Source organism: Nicotiana tomentosiformis, chromosome 5 (genome assembly GCF_000390325.3).
Source record: "Nicotiana tomentosiformis chromosome 5, ASM39032v3, whole genome shotgun sequence".
Taxonomy (NCBI): Eukaryota; Viridiplantae; Streptophyta; class Magnoliopsida; order Solanales; family Solanaceae; genus Nicotiana; species Nicotiana tomentosiformis.
The window spans coordinates 46657675-46677762 of NC_090816.1; the positions used below are offsets into that span (position 1 = coordinate 46657675).

The 20088-nt window shown below is 33.7% G+C and overlaps 1 protein-coding gene across 1 annotated transcript; it reads left to right on the plus strand.

Annotated features, from left to right (window-relative positions):
- Nucleotides 1-4619: 4619 nt before the first annotated feature.
- LOC138892285 (uncharacterized) lies at nucleotides 4620-9706 on the plus strand (the record flags this gene model as incomplete). Its single annotated transcript, XM_070175991.1, has 5 exons — nucleotides 4620-4845; nucleotides 4986-5838; nucleotides 6237-6357; nucleotides 7017-7247; nucleotides 9551-9706. Coding segments are annotated over 5 exons (1587 nt in total), but the record flags the coding sequence as incomplete, so codon positions are not given.
- Between the last annotated feature and the right edge of the window lie 10382 nt (nucleotides 9707-20088).

Below are 20088 nucleotides of genomic sequence, written 5' to 3' on the forward strand. Positions count from 1 at the left end.
CTCATTTATATTTTAATAGATGCCGTCGCTTTCATGGTGTATATAGGAGAGAAGTTAGATATTCAACATAGATATGATATCTCTTAGCCGGACATCATCACGGCTAGAGAGGAGAGACTAGAAGAAAAGCTAAACTAAGAAAGACAGAAGTATGTACCTTGTGGCCAAGAAGCAAGGCCCTGAAGATGAAGAACTGAAAACTTTTATTTACTTGTTCTTCTATTACAATCTACAAACTTCAAACTAACTCTTTACTTACACTTAGAGAGAGAGAGAGAGAGAGAGATAGAGAGAGTTCTAGAGAGAGGGAGTCTTCACGTCTGTACCTAAAAAATGAACGAATGACTTCTATAAATAGAAAAAGAAAAGGAATCTATAAACAGTAAGAGTGGGTCCCCGTGGGTCCCTGTAACAATGTTTTTACTATTGAAACAGTGTATTTACTGTTGATGAACAGTGTATCTACTGTTCGAGTGGGTCCGGCGGCTTCACTATGCTGTGGGTCTGGCGGCTTCACTGTTTGAGTGGGGTCCAGCTGTTTCACTGTGCTGGTTTCTTTTCCGCCTTTTTCAATTTGCGGATGAGTTCTTCTGCATCTTGTAAGTCTTCTTCAGATAGTATCCTTTCTGCTTCAATGGGCTGAGAATCTTCAGCAATATCATCGTTGCTTGTTTCACTTTGCATTGACGTATCTGACTTTTCATATTGATTAATGGAAGACAGTGAATTTCTTTTAACCTCTTCCAAGTAACTGTTAATCATCTCTGTTTTATCTCCTTCTTGAAAGGAGATCCTTCTGGCAATATGCCTCACTGAACTGTCATCAATTACCTCTTTCTGAGGTTTATTGGAATATTCTTGGATCTTCATCTCGATTGAATCCAAGAGCTCTTGACCATATAAGGTTTTTGTTTTGGGATCCTTCTTCATTAACTTGTCCCAAAAATTGTTGTAAAAAGTCCTATATAAGCAGGGGACTTGTTCTTCAGTGAATCCGACTTCCGGATTCCATTTGTGTATCCAAGGGATAGAAAATTCCAGAAAGAAATATATTTGATTAATTTTTTCTGGGTAGCAGATATGATCTGCGTGATATAGATCGTTAATAAAAGGAGAAATTTTTACCCATTCTTTGTATAACATGAGAAATGGATCTGGTAAAATCTTTATTGTTGGACCGTGGTATGACCACCAGTTTAGAAACCAATTAGGAACAGTTGTTGCAAATATCTTTGCACATACTTTTATAAACCAAGTATGTTTATGTCTATCATTATTGTAGTATAATACTTTATCAAAAGCTTGGATATAATCCCAATAAGTAAAATTCATTTTTACTTTGTTAAGGCTTATCTGCCTTTCTTTCATTGTGGATATACCCTAGTCTTCAACAGATATTATCTATTTAATTATAATTTTCGAGAAGTTATAAATGTTCTCGTCTGTACTATACCCAGAAAAGTGCTGAAAATCTGCACTTCCAGTACTAGTTAGTATCGTTTCATAGTAGGAACGGGTTTTGTATGACTCACCCGGATAATATAACCCATTTATCAAATACCTTTGGAATATCTTCCACGGTTCTTCTTTTCTCTGAATGTCAGAGTTTTCTAAGAGAAATATCATTTCTCTTTTTGGCACTTTCTCGTATGACTTGATATCATCATTGTCATCTTTAGTAATGGAAGCAAAAGTATCACTTTGCTTAACAGAAGTATCTTTCTATTTTTGAGCAGTCAAATATGCCTGCAAATGTACGTATAACTGACTATCTTCTGGAATATCTTCCAGATGGACGGATGGTCCAATCGATGATTCTTCTCTGAGAGATATCCTCTCATTGACTAAACTTCTTCTTCCCATTTGTATAACTGGGGAGTTTGATGAGGATCCGTATGACGATCCCGAAGGCGATAACCTTCCTTTGGACTGTGGGGATGATCTTCCCCAACCTCTACCTCTTCCCCTACCCCAGGGGGGTTCCATCCTGTAAATATTCACGAGATAAGAAATCTGGCAGAGAATTATCAATTCCCTTTTTATATTGTATTTCAAAATCAAAAGGGGCTAATTGAGCCTGCCATCTTGCAAATATCATTTTCGAGGCATCATGTTTAAAATCTTTGTTAAACATATATTTAACAGATTGTGCATCAGTTTTTATCAAAAACTTTTGATTGTATAAATCGTCCTGAAATTTTAAAATACATTTTACTATGGTTAACATTTCATGTGCCACAGTAGCGTATTTTCTCTGGGCTTCAGACCATTTACCAGAGTAAAATCTAATCAGATATTCATGTTTATCGTTGGGATTAATTTGTTTTAAAATCCCTCCATAACCAATGTTAGACGCATCAGTCTCTATAATTTTTTGCCATGCAGGATTAGCAAGGGTTAAGCAAGGTAAAGATTTAACACGTTGCTTAATATTTTTTACTAAAGTAGTGTGACTATCAGTCCAAGGGTTTTTATAAATCTTTTTTAGCCTATCATATAAGGGGGCTAAATCACGTGACAGATCTTTATAAAAAGGTGAAATATAATTTAAACTTCCCAAAAATCTCTGTAACTGAGTTCTATCAGTAATAATATCGGGAAATTTAGAGGCAAAATCAATCGATCGTTGAATAGGAGTAATCTTTCCTTGACTAATATAATGTCCTAGGAATCGAATATTAGTTTGAAATAAACTCATTTTTTGTTTTGAGATTACCAAACCATTTTGTATAATGGTATCAGAGCCTAGGTACTTTCATGGTATATATAAGATAAATATGAAATATTCGACATAGATATGTTTTCTGAAATATGGATTTAGGAGAAACTAGTATGAAAAATACTAGATTGGAAGAGGTAGATATACCTCAAAACCTTGATTTGTTAAACAAATGGACTATTCCTAAAGTCCCTATTAGAACAATCTATGATTATGGATGGTTTGATAAACTCTCTTCTAAACGACTTGTTAAAACAACTGAGCAATCTTTAGCTCTAAATTCGTCTGAACAGACTATTCGTTTGTTAAACAAGCATGATGTAGATGTTTATAAATACCAGTATAATTATTTACATATTGGTATGGTTCAAATTGCTTTTAAGCCTTTAACCCTTAAAGGGTTACCAGAGACATTTTTGGCTGCTCTCAGAGATGCCAGAAATTTGAATTTTAGACAGTCTCTGATGGGTTCTATTGAATCTACTGTCGCCTATGGCCCAGTATATTTTAATACTCAACCCAATTTGCAATTATCTTTATCTGATGTTAATATACTTGATGCATTAACATTAAATATGAAAACGCATGGTTATAATTATGCGCCTGGTTCTGAACTGATATGTTTATCGTATAGAATTTATTTTAAATTACTATCTACGTTAAACCCCAGATGTAAATTATATGATACATCCGATCAGACTATTCTAGTGGAAACGAATTTTGCAAAGTCTAAGGTCACCACGAGGAGACCTATTAAGTGGGAAGAAATTAATTTTCCAACCACATGGACTTTGGATTCGGTTATATCCCCCAGTCAGATAACTGATGCTGTTAGTAATACTGAGTATTCTCATATTACTCAAAATCCGGATGGTAGGATTTGCATTCAGTTTGACGATAATAGTTCCACTTATAGTAGACAGTCATTTTCTAATAATAGACTGTTGCCTACTATTAGTTCTAGTTATAACAGACATTCCTTTACTAGTCGTAGACTGTTGCCTGATATTCAACACATTTCTCCTGTTGAACCAGTCTATGGACCAGCTAGAAATCGTGCTGCATCTCTACACACAATTTCTACCAAAGTAGGTGATAAACCTGTTGAAAGGGTTAAGATTAACCCCAAGACAAATATTGTTCAGGATAATGATAATATTTCTGATAAGGATATTCCTTCTGCGTCCGAGATGGATTTTGACCCCAATGATACTTAATGATTTCACACCAAATTGATTTTAGTCCAGGGTCACAAGCTAGAGGTTATATTCAAAAAGAATTTTTCACTGATAAATGGAACCAGTTTAAAACTTGGTTTTTTGATACTTATAGTAAAGATGATTTAAATAATATTTCCCAAGAGTTTTATGAAACTTGTGCTTTACATAATCAAATTATGTATTTTGTTCCTTGGTTTATAACCACATATTTACCACTTTTTATAAAAGTTTTAGAAAGATCTTATAAAGACGGGAATAACAATATTACTAAAGCCATTTACCCTCCTCAATCATCTTTTGTTTTACCTAATAATACAGGTATTACTTTTACTGCATTTCAAAAATTTATTGATGAAGATGTTGCCGCAGTCAGCATCACAGAAATTAATAAACTAATTTCTCAAAATAATTATTTGAGTTTATATGTTAAAGTTTTGGGAGAAAACGTTAGTTTTCTTAATAAAAAACTTGATGATTTAACAGTCTTGATTAAGAATATGAATACTAAAAAGACTTTGACTGATATTGCCTCTTCTTCAGGAAGTAAATTAGAACCTCAAATTGTTCTTACTCATATTCAAAGACCCCCTGATATTCAGGATTTTAAATTTAAATCTTTTGGTGACTTAGAAGAACTTCTTGATAAAAAGTTATCCGGTTTGAATATCAAACCCATTGATTTATCAAATGATTTTGCTGATAAATTAGATTCTACTTTTGACTATAAAAAGGATGTTTTGTCAGAATTTAATAAACTCAGAACTTACCCCAAAAAGAATAGTAAGTTTGCAGATAGCAGTTATGCTGATAAACCTAGAATGCAGACTTATTATTACAATCGTCCTACTCCTCAAGATGTTTTAATAGAGGAACGTGATTGGAATCAGACTAATACGTCTTACAGTGGTTCCGAATTTACGAATGGAACCTTGATGGTTTGACTGATAGGCAGTTAACTATTCTAGTACATAGAATGCTTATGTATGCAACTATCTGTAAAAGTGTGAAGAATACAGATAGGAATATTTGCAGAATGATTGTTGCAGGTTTTACTGGCCAACTTCGTGGCTGGTGGGACAATTATTTGAGTGTCGATGAAAGGGCAATGGTTATTAATGCCAAAGCCACTGAGGATGGAATTGATAACTTAGGCATGGCTCTAGTAGCAAATAGAGAAGATGCTGTTTACACTCTTATTCTTACTATATTAGAACACTTCAATGGTAGATTTACCAACCAAAATGAGACTGTCCGTACCCTCCTTAATAGCCTTAGATGTAAGACTTTAAGTGAGTTTAGGTGGTATAAAGACACCTTTATGAGTAGAGTGATGGAACTACCAGAAAATAAGTTTGAACATTGGAAAGCTAAGTTCATAGATGGCCTTCCCTCTTTATTTGCCGAAAGAGTTAGAAAGGTTTTAAGAGGTAGTTATGGAGAAATTCCTTACGCAGACTATACCTATGGTAAATTAATAGAAATTTGCACACAGGAAGGGTTAAACCTGTGCAATGAATTAAGATTGTCTAGACAGCTTAAGATGGATAAGCTTAAGGAAAGAAACCAGTTAGGGGACTTTTGCACCCAATTCGGTTTACCCGAGACTTCTACTCATAAGAAGAAGAAACATAAGTATCATAGATACCCCAACCAAGACAGTCCTTATAGGAGAAAGAGATCTAGATATAGATCCAAAGAAGAACGAGAAGCCAAGAAAGCACATCGCAAGTCTACTAGATTTACCAAAAATAGATCTAAGCGAGACCTTGCTGACATTAAGTGTTATAAGTGTGGTAAATTTGGCCATATAGCTCCAAATTGTAAGCTTCAAAAGCTGAAAACCTTAGGACTAGACGATGAACTACGTGATAAGGTTTATGGTTTGTTATACACTTCTGGATCAGAATCCGATTATTATTCTGAATCAGAATCCGAAGCTGAAATTGACTTGCTTGATTTATCTGATAGTGATAAAAATATTGATAATACTTGTACAACTTGTAAAGATGATACATGTACTTGTGATGATGAATTTTATAAATTACAATCACAATTTGAAGATCTAAACATGAAAACTATTACATCTGATAATGTGATAGAACTTTTGAAAGAAGTTACTGATGAAAAACTTCGTGAAAAAATTATTAATTTGGCTGCTATTCAAGTTCTAGTTCTTCAAAATCTTTTGAAAAAGAATTTGAATATTCTCCACCTTATTCTTTACTAGAGGTTAATAACCGTTTGTTGAACAAAAATGCAACTACAGCAAGAGATTCTTCTTTCGATGATTTAAAATTTGAAGTTGAAAACTTGAAACGAGAGATTAAATCTCTTAAACAAAATCAAATGATTTGTGATCATAGGATTACTCAGATTGAGAAAACCAATTCTCCAGCTGAAGAATCTAATGATAAAAACAAAGGTATTTTTAAAAATGATATTGAAGAAAAACCTATTAGTTTTAATCCTAAACATGATATGTTTCTAGGAATGATGCAAATTATTACTGCTCATAAATGGTATATTAAATGTACTATTCTCATTGATAATAGTTTTTCAATTACAAACATTGCCATGATTGATAGTGGAGCAGATGTTAGCTGCATTCAAGAAGGTTTAGTACCTACGAAATATTTTCAAAAAACTACTCATATGGTTAGATCTGCATCCGGACATGCTTTAGATATAAAGTATAAACTTCCTAATACGGGTATTTGTCAGAATAAAGTCTGTATTCCTCACTTCTTTTTCTTGGTAAAAAATCAGTTATACCCTCCAATTATACTTGAAACATCGTTTATTAACGCTGTTTATCCTTTTACTAGCATAGACTCAAAAGGTTTTACTGCTACTTATAAGGATAAAGAAATTAGTTATACTTTTATTACAGATCCGGTAACTAGAGATATTAATGCTTTAATTGATATGAAGCAAAAACATGTTGATTCTTTGCAATTGGAATTATTTAGTATGAATATATTTGATACTTTAAATTCTACTAAAGTACAGGAAAAATCAAATTGATTTCCGAGCAGATTGCTATTGATATTTGTGCTGAGCATCCTAGTGCTTTTTGGAATCGAAAAAAGCATATTGTCACTCTTCCTTATGAAGATAATTTCACTGAGGATGATATTCCTACTAAATCTCGACCTTGTCAAATGAATGCAGAATTGGTAGAATTTTGCAAAAAAGAGATAGATAGTTTGCTATCAAAGGGTTTGATAAAACCCTCAAAATCTCCTTGGTCTTGTACAACTCTCTATGTTAATAACGCAGCTGAAAAGGAACGTGGTGTTCCTAGATTAGTCATAAATTATAAGCCCTTGAATAAATATTTAAAATGGGTTAGGTATCCTATTCCTAACAAAAGAGATTTATTATCTAGATTATATGATGCCAATATATTTTCAAAATTTGATTTAAAATCTGGTTATTGGCAAATTCAAATATTTAAAGAGCATACTTATAGAACTGCTTTTAATGTTCCATTTGGGCAATATGAATGGAATGTTATGCCTTTTGGTTTGAAAAATGCCCCTTCAGAATTTCAAAAAATAATGAATGATATTTTCAACCCTTATCTAGATTTTGTCATTGTATATATCGATGACATTTTGGTATTTTCCAAAACACTTGAAATGCATATTAAGCATTTAGACATTTTTAAAAGAATTGTTATACAAAATGGTTTGGTAATCTCAAAACAAAAAATGAGTTTATTTCAAACTAATATTCGATTCCTAGGACATTATATTAGTCAAGGAAAGATTACTCCTATTCAACGATCGATTGATTTTGCCTCTAAATTTCCCGATATTATTACTGATAGAACTCAGTTACAAAGATTTTTGAGAAGTTTAAATTATATTTCACCTTTTTATAAAGATCTGTCACGTGATTTAGCCCCCTTATATGATAGGCTAAAAAAAGAATTATAAAAACCCTTGGACTGATAGTCATACTACTTTAGTAAAAAATATTAAGCAACGTGTAAAATCTTATCTTGCTTAACCCTTGCTAATCCTGCATGGCAAAAAATTATAGAGACTGATGCGTCTAACATTGGTTATGGAGGGATTTTAAAACAAATTAATCCCAATGATAAACATGAATATCTGATTAGATTTTACTCTGGTAAATGGTCTGAAGCCCAGAGAAAATACGCTACTGTGGCACATGAAATGTTAACCATAGTAAAATGTGTTTTAAAATTTCAGCACGATTTATACAATCAAAAGTTTTTGATAAAAACTGACGCACAATCTGTTAAATATATGTTTAACAAAGATTTTAAACATGATGCCTCGAAAATGATATTTGCAAGATGGCAGGCTCAATTAGCCCCTTTTGATTTTGAAATACAATATAAAAAGGGAATTGATAATTCTCTGCCAGATTTCTTATCTCGTGAATATTTACAGGATGGAACCCCCCTGGGGTAGGGGAAGAAGAAGTTTAGTCAATGAGAGGATATCTCTCAGAGAAGAATCATCGATTGGACCATCCGTCCATCTGGAAGATATTCCAGAAGATAGTCCGTTATACGCACATTTGCAGGCATATTTGACTGCTCAAAAACAGAAAGATACTTCTGTTAAGCAAAGTAATACTTTTGCTTCCATTACTAAAGATGACAATGATGATATCAAGTCATACGAGAAAGTGCCAAAAAGAGAAATGATATTTCTCTTAGAAAACTCTGACATTCAGAGAAAAGAAGAACCGTGGAAGATATTCCAAAGGTATTTGATAAATGGGTTATATTATCCGGGTGAGTCATACAAAACCCGTTCCTACTATGAAACGATACTAACCAGTACTGGAAGGTGCAGATTTTTAGCACTTTTCTGGGTATAGTACAGACGAGAACGTTTATAACTTCTCAAAAATTATAATTAAACAGATAATATCTGTTGAAGACTGGGGTATATCCACAATGAAAGAAAGGCAGATAAGCCTTAACAAAGTAAAAATGAATTTTACTTATTGGGATTATATCCAAGCTTTTGATAAAGTATTATACTACAATAATGATAGACATAAACATACTTGGTTTATAAAAGTATGTGCAAAGATATTTGCAACAACTGTTCCTAATTGGTTTCTAAACTGGTGGTCATACCACGGTCCAACAATAAAGATTTTACCAGATCCATTTCTCATGTTATACAAAGAATGGGTAAAAATTTCTCCTTTTATTAACGATCTATATCACGCAGATCATATCTGCTACCCAGAAAAAATTAATCAAATATATTTCTTTCTGGAATTTTCTATCCCTTGGATACACAAATGGAATCCGGAAGTCGGATTCACTGAAGAACAAGTCCCCTGCTTATATAGGACTTTTTACAACAATTTTTGGGACAAGTTGATGAAGAAGGATCCCAAAACAAAAACCTTATATGGTCAAGAGCTCTTGGATTTAATCGAGATGAAGATCCAAGAATATTCCAGTAAACCTCAGAAAGAGGTAATTGATGACAGTTCAGTGAGGCATATTGCCAGAAGGATCTCCTTTCAAGAAGGAGATAAAACAGAGATGATTAACAGTTACTTGGAAGAGGTTAAAAGAAATTTACTGTCTTCCATTAATCAATATGAAAAGTCAGATACGTCAATGCAAAGTGAAACAAGCAACGATGATATTGCTGAAGATTCTCAGCCCATTGAAGCAGAAAGGATACTATCTGAAGAAGACTTACAAGATGCAGAAGAACTCATCCGCAAATTGAAAGAGGCAGAAAAGAAACCAGCACAGTGAAACAGCTGGACCCCACTCAAACAGTGAAGCCGCCGGACCCACAACACAGTGAAGCTGCCGGACCCACTCGAACAGTAGATACACTGTTCATCAACAGTAAATACACTGTTTCAACAGTAGAAACACTGTTACAGGGACCCACGGGGACCCACTCTTACTGTTTATAGATTCCTTTTCTTTTTCTATTTATAGAAGTCATTCGTTCATTTTTTAGGTACAGACGTGAAGACTCCCTCTCTCTAGAACTCTCTCTCTCTCTCTCTCTCTCTCTCTAAGTGTAAGTAAAGAGTTAGTTTGAAGTTTGTAGATTGTAATAGAAGAACAAGTAAATAAAAGTTTTCAGTTCTTCATCTTCAGGGCCTTGCTTCTTGGCCACAAGGTACATACTTCTGTCTTTCTTAGTTTAGCTTTTCTTCTAGTCTCTCCTCTCTGGCCGTGACGATGTCCGGCTAAGAGACATCATATCTATGTTGAATATCTAACTTCTCTCCTATATACACCATGAAAGCGACGGCATCTATTAAAATATAAATGAGTTTTATATATAGAGTTTTGACTTGGTGTCAAGATGGTTGGTACAGTCTGATATAACACTGCTCTTATTGGCTTTGCCTTAGTGGCTCCGTCTAGCCCGCCGTGAACCTCAGCCCGATAAAGGAGTTAAAAGGGCATCTTCTTTCACGGTTAGAACTGCTAGACACATGGGCTCAATAAAAGTATGTATTATATTATGACAGACCCCTTGCTTGAGTAAAGGTTTTTAACCTTCCATACAGTCATTAAACTATATATAAAATTCAAGTATATTTCAATTCTTATCCTTACTGATTGTGCGGATTACCGCCAGTCTTTAAATATAAGGGTACTGAATTAGCTAGATTAAGAATTCTCAAATATGTTAAAATAGAAATCTTTAACTGGTGGAAACCTTCCAGGCATATAAAAGCCAGATGTGAGGTGTGAAACAAGTCCAGTTCCCGGTCAAACGGTGATTTTTGTTTTAATTTAATTGAGAAGGCATGGCGGATTACCGCCCGCCACTTGATCCTGTTAATGGTATCAGACACAATTTCTACCAAAGTAGGTGATAAACCTGTTGAAAGAGTTAAGATTAACCCCAAGACAAATATTGTTCAGGATAATGATAATATTTCTGATAAGGATATTCCTTCTGCGTCCGAGATGGATTTTGACACCAATGATACTTAATGATTCCACACCAAATTGATTTTAGTCCAGGGTCACAAGCTAGAGGTTATATTCAAAAAGAATTTTTCACTGATAAATGGAACCAGTTTAAAACTTGGTTTTTTGATACTTATAGTAAAGATGATTTAAATAATATTTCCCAAGAGTTTTATGAAACTTGTGCTTTACATAATCAAATTATGTATTTTGTTCCTTGGTTTATAACCACATATTTATCACTTTTTATAAAAGTTTTAAAAAGATCTTATAAAGACGGGAATGGAAATATTACTAAAACCATTTACCCTCCTCAATCATCTTTTGTTTTACCTAATAATACAGGTATTACTTTTACTGCATTTCAAAAATTTATTGATGAAGATGTTGCCGCAGTCAGCATCACAGAAATTAATAAACTAATTTCTCAAAATAATTATTTGAGTTTATATGTTAAAGTTTTGGGAGAAAACGTTAGTTTTCTTAATAAAAAACTTGATGATTTAACAGTCTTGATTAAGGATATGAATACTAAAAAGACTTTGACTAATATTGCCTCTTCTTCAGGAAGCAAATCAGAACCTCAAATTGTTCTTACTCATATTCAAAGACCCCCTGATATTCAGGATTTTAAATTTAAATCTTTTGGTGACTTAGAAGAACTTCTTGATAAAAAGTTATCCGGTTTGAATATCAAACCCATTGATTTATCAAATGATTTTGCTGATAAATTAGATTCTACTTTTGACTATAAAAAGGATATTTTGTCAGAATTTAATAAACTCAGAACTTACCCCAAAAAGAATAGTAAGTTTGCAGATAGCAGTTATGCTGATAAACCTAGAATGCAGACTTATTATTACAATCGTCCTACTCCTCAAGATGTTTTAATAGAGGAACGTGATTGGAATCAGACTAATATGTCTTACAGTGGTTCCGAAATTTACGAATGGAACCTTGATGGTTTGACTGATAGGCAGTTAACTATTCTAGTACATAGAATGCTTATGTATGCAACTATCTGTAAAAGTGTGAAGAATACAGATAGGAATATTTGCAGAATGATTGTTGCAGGTTTTACTGGCCAACTTCGTGGCTGGTGGGACAATTATTTGAGTGTCGATGAAAGGGCAATGGTTATTAATGCCAAAGCCACTGAGGATGGAATTGATAACTTAGGCATGGCTCTAGTAGCAAATAGAGAAGATGCTGTTTACACTCTTATTCTTACTATATTAGAACACTTCAATGGTAGATTTACCAACCAAAATGAGACTGTCCGTACTCTCCTTAATAGCCTTAGATGTAAGACTTTAAGTGAGTTTAGGTGGTATAAAGACACCTTTATGAGTAGAGTGATGGAACTACCAGAAAATAAGTTTGAACATTGGAAAGCTAAGTTCATAGATGGCCTTCCCTCTTTATTTGCCGAAAGAGTTAGAAAGGTTTTAAGAGGTAGTTATGGAGAAATTCCTTACGCAGACTATACCTATGGTAAATTAATAGGAATTTGCACACAGGAAGGGTTAAACCTGTGCAATGAATTAAGATTGTCTAGACAGCTTAAGATGGATAAGCTTAAGGAAAGAAACCAGTTAGGGGACTTTTGCACCCAATTCGGTTTACCCGAGACTTCTACTCATAAGAAGAAGAAACATAAGTATCATAGATACCCCAACCAAGACAATCCTTATAGGAGAAAGAGATCTAGATATAGATCCAAAGAAGAAAGAGAAGCCAAGAAAGCACATCGCAAGTCTACTAGATTTACCAAAAATAGATCTAAGCGAGACCTTGCTGACATTAAGTGTTATAAGTGTGGTAAATTTGGCCATATAGCTCCAAATTGTAAGCTTCAAAAGCTGAAAACCTTAGGACTAGACGATGAACTACGTGATAAGGTTTATGGTTTGTTATACACTTCTGGATCAGAATCCGATTATTATTCTGAATCAGAATCCGAAGCTGAAATTGACTTGCTTGATTTATCTGATAGTGATAAAAATATTGATAATACTTGTACAACTTGTAAAGATGATACATGTACTTGTGATGATGAATTTTATAAATTACAATCACAGTTTGAAGATCTAAACATGAAAACTATTACATCTGATAATGTGATAGAACTTTTGAAAGAAGTTACTGATGAAAAACTTCGTAAAAAAATTATTAATTTGGCTGCTAGTTCAAGTTCTAATTCAAGTTCTAGTTCTTCAAAACCTTTTGAAAAATAATTTGAATATTCTCCACCTTATTCTTTACTAGAGGTTAATAACCGTTTGTTGAACAAAAATGCAACTACAGCAAGAGATTCTTCTTTCGATGATTTAAAATTTGAAGTTGAAAACTTGAAACGATAAAATCAAATGATTTGTGATCATAGGATTACTCAGATTGAGAAAACCAATTCTCCAGCTGAAGAATCTAATGATAAAAACAAAGGTATTTTTAAAAATGATATTGAAGAAAAACCTATTAGTTTTAATCCTAAACATGATATGTTTCTAGGAATGATGCAAATTATTACTGCTCATAAATGGTATATTAAATGTACTATTCTCATTGATAATAGTTTTTCAATTACAAACATTGCCATGATTGATAGTGGAGCAGATGTTAGCTGCATTCAAGAAGGTTTAGTACCTACGAAATATTTTCAAAAAACTACTCATATGGTTAGATCTGCATCCGGACATGCTTTAGATATAAAGTATAAACTTCCTAATACGGGTATTTGTCAGAATAAAGTCTGTATTCCTCACTTCTTTTTCTTGGTAAAAAATCAGTTATACCCTCCAATTATACTTGAAACACCGTTTATTAACGTTGTTTACCCTTTTACTAGCATAGACTCAAAAGGTTTTACTGCTACTTATAAGGATAAAGAAATTAGTTATACTTTTATTACAGATCCGGTAACTAGAGATATTAATGCTTTAATTGATATGAAGCAAAAACATGTTGATTCTTTGCAATTGGAATTATTTAGTATGAATATATTTGATACTTTAAATTCTACTAAAGTACAGAAAAAATCAAATTGATTTCCGAGCAGATTGCTATTGATATTTGTGCTGAGCATCCTAGTGCTTTTTGGAATCGAAAAAAGCATATTGTCACTCTTCCTTATGAAGATAATTTCACTGAGGATGATATTCCTACTAAATCTCGACCTTGTCAAATGAATGCAGAATTGGTAGAATTTTGCGAAAAAGAGATAGATAGTTTGCTATCAAAGGGTTTGATAAAACCCTCAAAATCTCCTTGGTCTTGTACAACTTTCTATGTTAATAACGCAGCTGAAAAGGAACGTGGTGTTCCTAGATTAGTCATAAATTATAAGCCCTTGAATAAATATTTATAATGGGTTAGGTATCCTATTCCTAACAAAAGAGATTTATTATCTAGATTATATGATGCCAATATATTTTCAAAATTTGATTTAAAATCTGGTTATTGGCAAATTCAAATATTTAAAGAACATACTTATAGAACTGCTTTTAATGTTCCATTTGGGCAATATGAATGGAATGTTATGCCTTTTGGTTTGAAAAATGCCCCTTCAGAATTTTAAAAAATTATGAATGATATTTTCAACTCTTATCTAGATTTCGTCATTGTATATATCGATGACATTTTGGTATTTTCCAAAACACTTGAAATGCATATTAAGCATTTAGGTATTTTTAAAAGAATTGTTATACAAAATGGTTTGGTAATCTCAAAACAAAAAATGAGTTTATTTCAAACTAATATTCGATTCCTAGGACATTATATTAGTCAAGGAAAGATTACTCCTATTCAACGATCGATTGATTTTGCCTCTAAATTTCCCGATATTATTACTGATAGAACTCAGTTACAAAGATTTTTGGGAAGTTTAAATTATATTTCACCTTTTTATAAAGATCTGTCACGTGATTTAGCCCCCTTATATGATAGGATAAAAAAGAATTATAAAAACCCTTGGACTGATAGTCACACTACTTTAGTAAAAAATATTAAGCAACGTGTTAAATCTTTACCTTGCTTAACCCTTGCTAATCCTGCATGGCAAAAAATTATAGAGACTGATGCCAACGATAAACATGAATATCTGATTAGATTTTACTCTGGTAAATGGTCTGAAGCCCAGAGAAAATACGCTACTGTGGCACATGAAATGTTAACCATAGTAAAATGTGTTTTAAAATTTCAGGACGATTTATACAATCAAAAGTTTTTGATAAAAACTGACGCACAATCTGTTAAATATATGTTTAACAAAGATTTTAAACATGATGCCTCGAAAATGATATTTGCAAGATGGCAGGCTCAATTAGCCCCTTTTGATTTTGAAATACAATATAAAAAGGGAATTGATAATTCTCTGCCAGATTTCTTATCTCGTGAATATTTACAGGATGGAACCCCCCTGGGGTAGGGGAAGAGGTAGAGGTTGGGGAAGATCATCCCCCACAGTCCAAAGGAAGGTTATCGCCTTCGGGATCGTCATACGGATCCTCATCAAACTCCCCAGTTATACAACTGGGAAGAAGAAGTTTAGTCAATGAGAGGATATCTCTCAGAGAAGAATCATCGATTGGACCATCCGTCCATCTGGAAGATATTCCAGAAGATAGTCCGTTATACGCACATTTGCAGGCATATTTGACTGCTCAAAAATAGAAAGATACTTCTGTTAAGCAAATTGATACTTTTGCTTCCATTACTAAAGATGACAATGATGATATCAAGTCATACGAGAAAGTGCCAAAAAGAGAAATGATATTTCTCTTAGAAAACTCTGACATTTAGAGAAAAGAAGAACCGTGGAAGATATTCCAAAGGTATTTGATAAATGGGTTATATTATCCGGGTGAGTCATACAAAACCCGTTCCTACTATGAAACGATACTAACCAGTACTGGAAGTGCAGATTTTCAGCACTTTTCTGGGTATAGTACAGACGAGAACGTTTATAACTTCTCGAAAATTATAATTAAACAGATAATATCTGTTGAAGACTGGGGTATATCCACAATGAAAGAAAGGCAGATAAGCCTTAACAAAGTGAAAATGAATTTTACTTATTGGGATTATATCTAAACTTTTGATAAAGTATTATACTACAATAATGATAGACATAAACATACTTGGTTTATAAAAGTATGTGCAAAGATATTTGCAACAACTGTTCCTAATTGGTTTCTAAACCGGTGGTCATACCACGGTCCAACAATAAAGATTTTACCAGATCCATTTCTCATGTTATACAAAGAATGGTTAAAAATTTCTCCTTTTATTAACGATCTATATCACGCAGATCATATCTGCTACCCAGAAAAAATTAATCAAATATATTTCTTTCTGGAATTTTCTATCCCTTGGATACACAAATGGAATCCGGAAGTCGGATTCACTGAAGAACAAGTCCCCTGCTTATATAGGACTTTTTACAATAATTTTTGGGACAAGTTAATGAAGAAGGATCCCAAAACAAAAACCTTATATGGTCAAGAGCTCTTGGATTCAATCGAGATGAAGATCCAAGAATATTCCAGTAAACCTCAGAAAGAGGTAATTGATGACAGTTCAGTGAGGCATATTGCCAGAAGGATCTCCTTTCAAGAAGGAGATAAAACAGAGATGATTAACAGTTACTTGGAAGAGGTTAAAAGAAATTTACTGTCTTCCATTAATCAATATGAAAAGTCAGATACGTCAATGCAAAGTGAAACAAGCAACGATGATATTGCTGAAGATTCTCAGCCCATTGAAGCAGAAAGGATACTATCTGAAGAAGACTTACAAGATGCAGAAGAACTCATCCGCAAATTGAAAAAGGCGGAAAAGAAACCAGCACAGTGAAACAGCTGGACCCCACTCAAACAGTGAAGCCGCCGGACCCACAGTACAGTGAAGTCGCCGGACCCACTCGAACAGTAAATACACTGTTCATCAACAGTTAATACACTGTTTCAACAGTAGAAACACTGTTACAGGGACCCACGGGGACCCACTCTTACTGTTTATAGATTCCTTTTCTTTTTCTATTTATAGAAGTCATTCGTTCATATTTTAGGTACAGACGTGAAGACTCCCTCTCTCTAGAACTCTCTCTCTCTCTCTCTCTCTCTCTCTAAGTGTAAGTAAAGAGTTAGTTTGAAGTTTGTAGATTGTAATAGAAGAACAAGTAAATAAAAGTTTTCAGTTCTTCATCTTCAGGGCCTTGCTTCTTGGCCACAAGGTACATACTTCTGTCTTTCTTAGTTTAGCTTTTCTTCTAGTCTCTCCTCTCTGGCCGTGACGATGTCCGGCTAAGAGACATCATATCTATGTTGAATATCTAACTTCTCTCCTATATACACCATGAAAGCGACGGCATCTATTAAAATATAAATGAGTTTTATATATAGAGTTTTGACTTGGTGTCAAGATGGTTGGTACAGTCTGATATAACACTGCTCTTATTGGCTTTGCCTTAGTGGCTCCGTCTAGCCAGCCGTGAACCTCAGCCCGATAAAGGAGTTAAAAGGGCATCTTCTTTCACGGTTAGAACTGCTAGACACATGGGCTCAATAAAAGTATGTATTATATTATGACAGACCCCTTGCTTGAGTAAAGGTTTTTAACCTTCCATACAGTCATTAAACTATATATAAAATTCAAGTATATTTCAATTGTTATCCTTACTGATTGTGCGGATTACCGCCAGTCTTTAAATATAAGGGTACTGAATTAGCTAGATTAAGAATTCTCAAATATGTTAAAATAGAAATCTTTAACTGGTGGAAACCTTCCAGGCATATAAAAGCCAGATGTGAGGTATGAAACAAGTCCAGTTCCCGGTCAAACGGTGATTTCTGTTTTAATTTAATTGAGAAGGCATGGCGGATTACCGCCCGCCACTTGATCCTGTTAATGGTAATTATAATAATAATAATAATAATAATAATAATAATAATATATTATTATTATTATTATTATTATTATTATTATTATTATTATTATTATTATTATTATTGTTGTTGTTGTTGTTGTTGTTGTTGTTGTTGTTATGCACAAGGTTTCTGCCATGTGGTTGTGGTTATTGTGATGTACGAGGTTTCTGCCGTGCGGTTGTTATTATGGGGTTGCACGAGGTTTCTGCTATGCTATTGTTACTATTGATATTTGCAAATGCGGGGTGATAAGGCGGGATATATATATATATATATATATATATATATATATATATATATATATATATATATATATATATATATATATATATATGTGGGGAGGGGGGGATTGCGCATGCGGCAAGACAAAGTGGGAACATTGTTATGCACGTGTGGCGAGACAAGGCGGGCACTTACATTATTATTGCACGCTTTGCGAGATAAGGTGGGCTTTGTGAGGGATTAATTTGTGATGATTTGTGATGGCCTGGGGGTATTTCTTGTTGTTAATATTTGTGTAGTGGTACACTTACCTGTGTGACCTTTATCTTGTGAAAGCTATGAGAAAATATTCTACGTGTTGTCCGTTCTTTTCCTTATGCTTATTTGTTGGTATGAACTATGTTAGGACACTTACACAAGCATACACGTAGTTAAGCACTCTTATCGGATAAGAGGTTTTCTTGATATTGTTGAGCATAGATGCTCACCCTTGTTTACTTGCCTTCTATATGAGAATGACTCTATTGGTACGTGGATCGTCAGTGCGGTGGTGAGATGTTATGAGGGCACAGGATACCAAGTATTAGGGTTCAGGTATTGAGACCCGTGAGTTGTTATTTGTCCGAGGGTCGGTACCTCGTGGAGTTATTGACTAAAACCTGATGTAAAAGCAGTTGTAGTTACTGAGTTATTACTTGTCCTTACTGTATTTGTGATTTCGAATTTAGGTTGTGTTCTATTCACTTTTCTGTGTCATTAGGTAAGCAAGAAATCTCGGTATCTCTATCGAAATAATCTACTTTTTAGGGATGAACTTATGGTTTTTCGCTGATACTTGTTGTTTCCTTTCTTATTGGCATTACTGTATTGTGAGCCATATTGCATAGTCTTTATGTAGATATCATATTTCTGCTATTTATATACTTATACTTGTTCAATTTATTAGACCAATGGGTGTCTTGACTGTTCCTCGTCACTACTCCATCGATGTTAGTCTTGATACTTACTGGGCACCGTAGTGGTGTGATCATTCTACACTTCTGCACATTTTTATGTAGATTCAGGCTTTTGTTCGTTAGCAGCTATGCAAGTCGTTGCTGTGGAGACTCAAGGTAAACCTATTGTTGCGTTCGCAGGCTTCGGAATTACCTTCAAGTTCTCATTTTGCACTATTTATTCTTATTTCTGGACAGTTATATTTAGAAGTTTTCTAGCAAACACTCTGTAGAGCTTATGACTTGTACTACCGGTTTTGGAAATTGTAAGAGATTTCTATTTAAATTCTTAGATATTATTTAAATAATGTTGTTATTTCAATTAATGTTAGGCTTACCTAATCCCTAGACTAGGCGTCATCATGACACCAAACGGAGGAAAAATTAGGTCGTGACAGTTCCGATAGGATTGATGAAAGTATAGTTAGAAATCTGATGGACTTGTTGGGAAATAATCCATATTCTATTTTTTTTTATGATCGTTGAGTGATTCCAAACCTGTCGAACTTTTATATTGCGCATAAATGTAACGCAGGCTTGGATCAACGAATATATAATTTCCCTACTGCATAAGATGTTGTTGCAATATGGGTTGAAGAAAAAGTAGTAATATTGTTCGAGCACCTCATATTCAAATTTACACTAGCAGTAACAAATCACAATTAGTAAATTATTATTATGGATGTTATGATCCTTTACAATATCCATTACTATTTCCATATGGTCAAGGGGGATGACATTGTGGAATTAAATTAATTATGCCTGCGAGTAGAGCTCATAGACAAACTATTTCTTGAGAAAATGAAGAGTTACCAAATATTAGAAATATGTGTTCAAGTGATGGATATCTTGAAATGGAAGAGCAGGTGCTACAACGGAAAAAATGAAAAAGAGACAATGTTTCTATTCGTGAGTATTATTGTTACAAGCTTCAAATGCGAAATAACAATGAAGATGATATTTTACACATAGGAACATTATTTCAACAATACTCTGTAGATGAGTATATAAAACTTGAAACACAAAGATTAGACTTTATCTCATTTAATCCTGA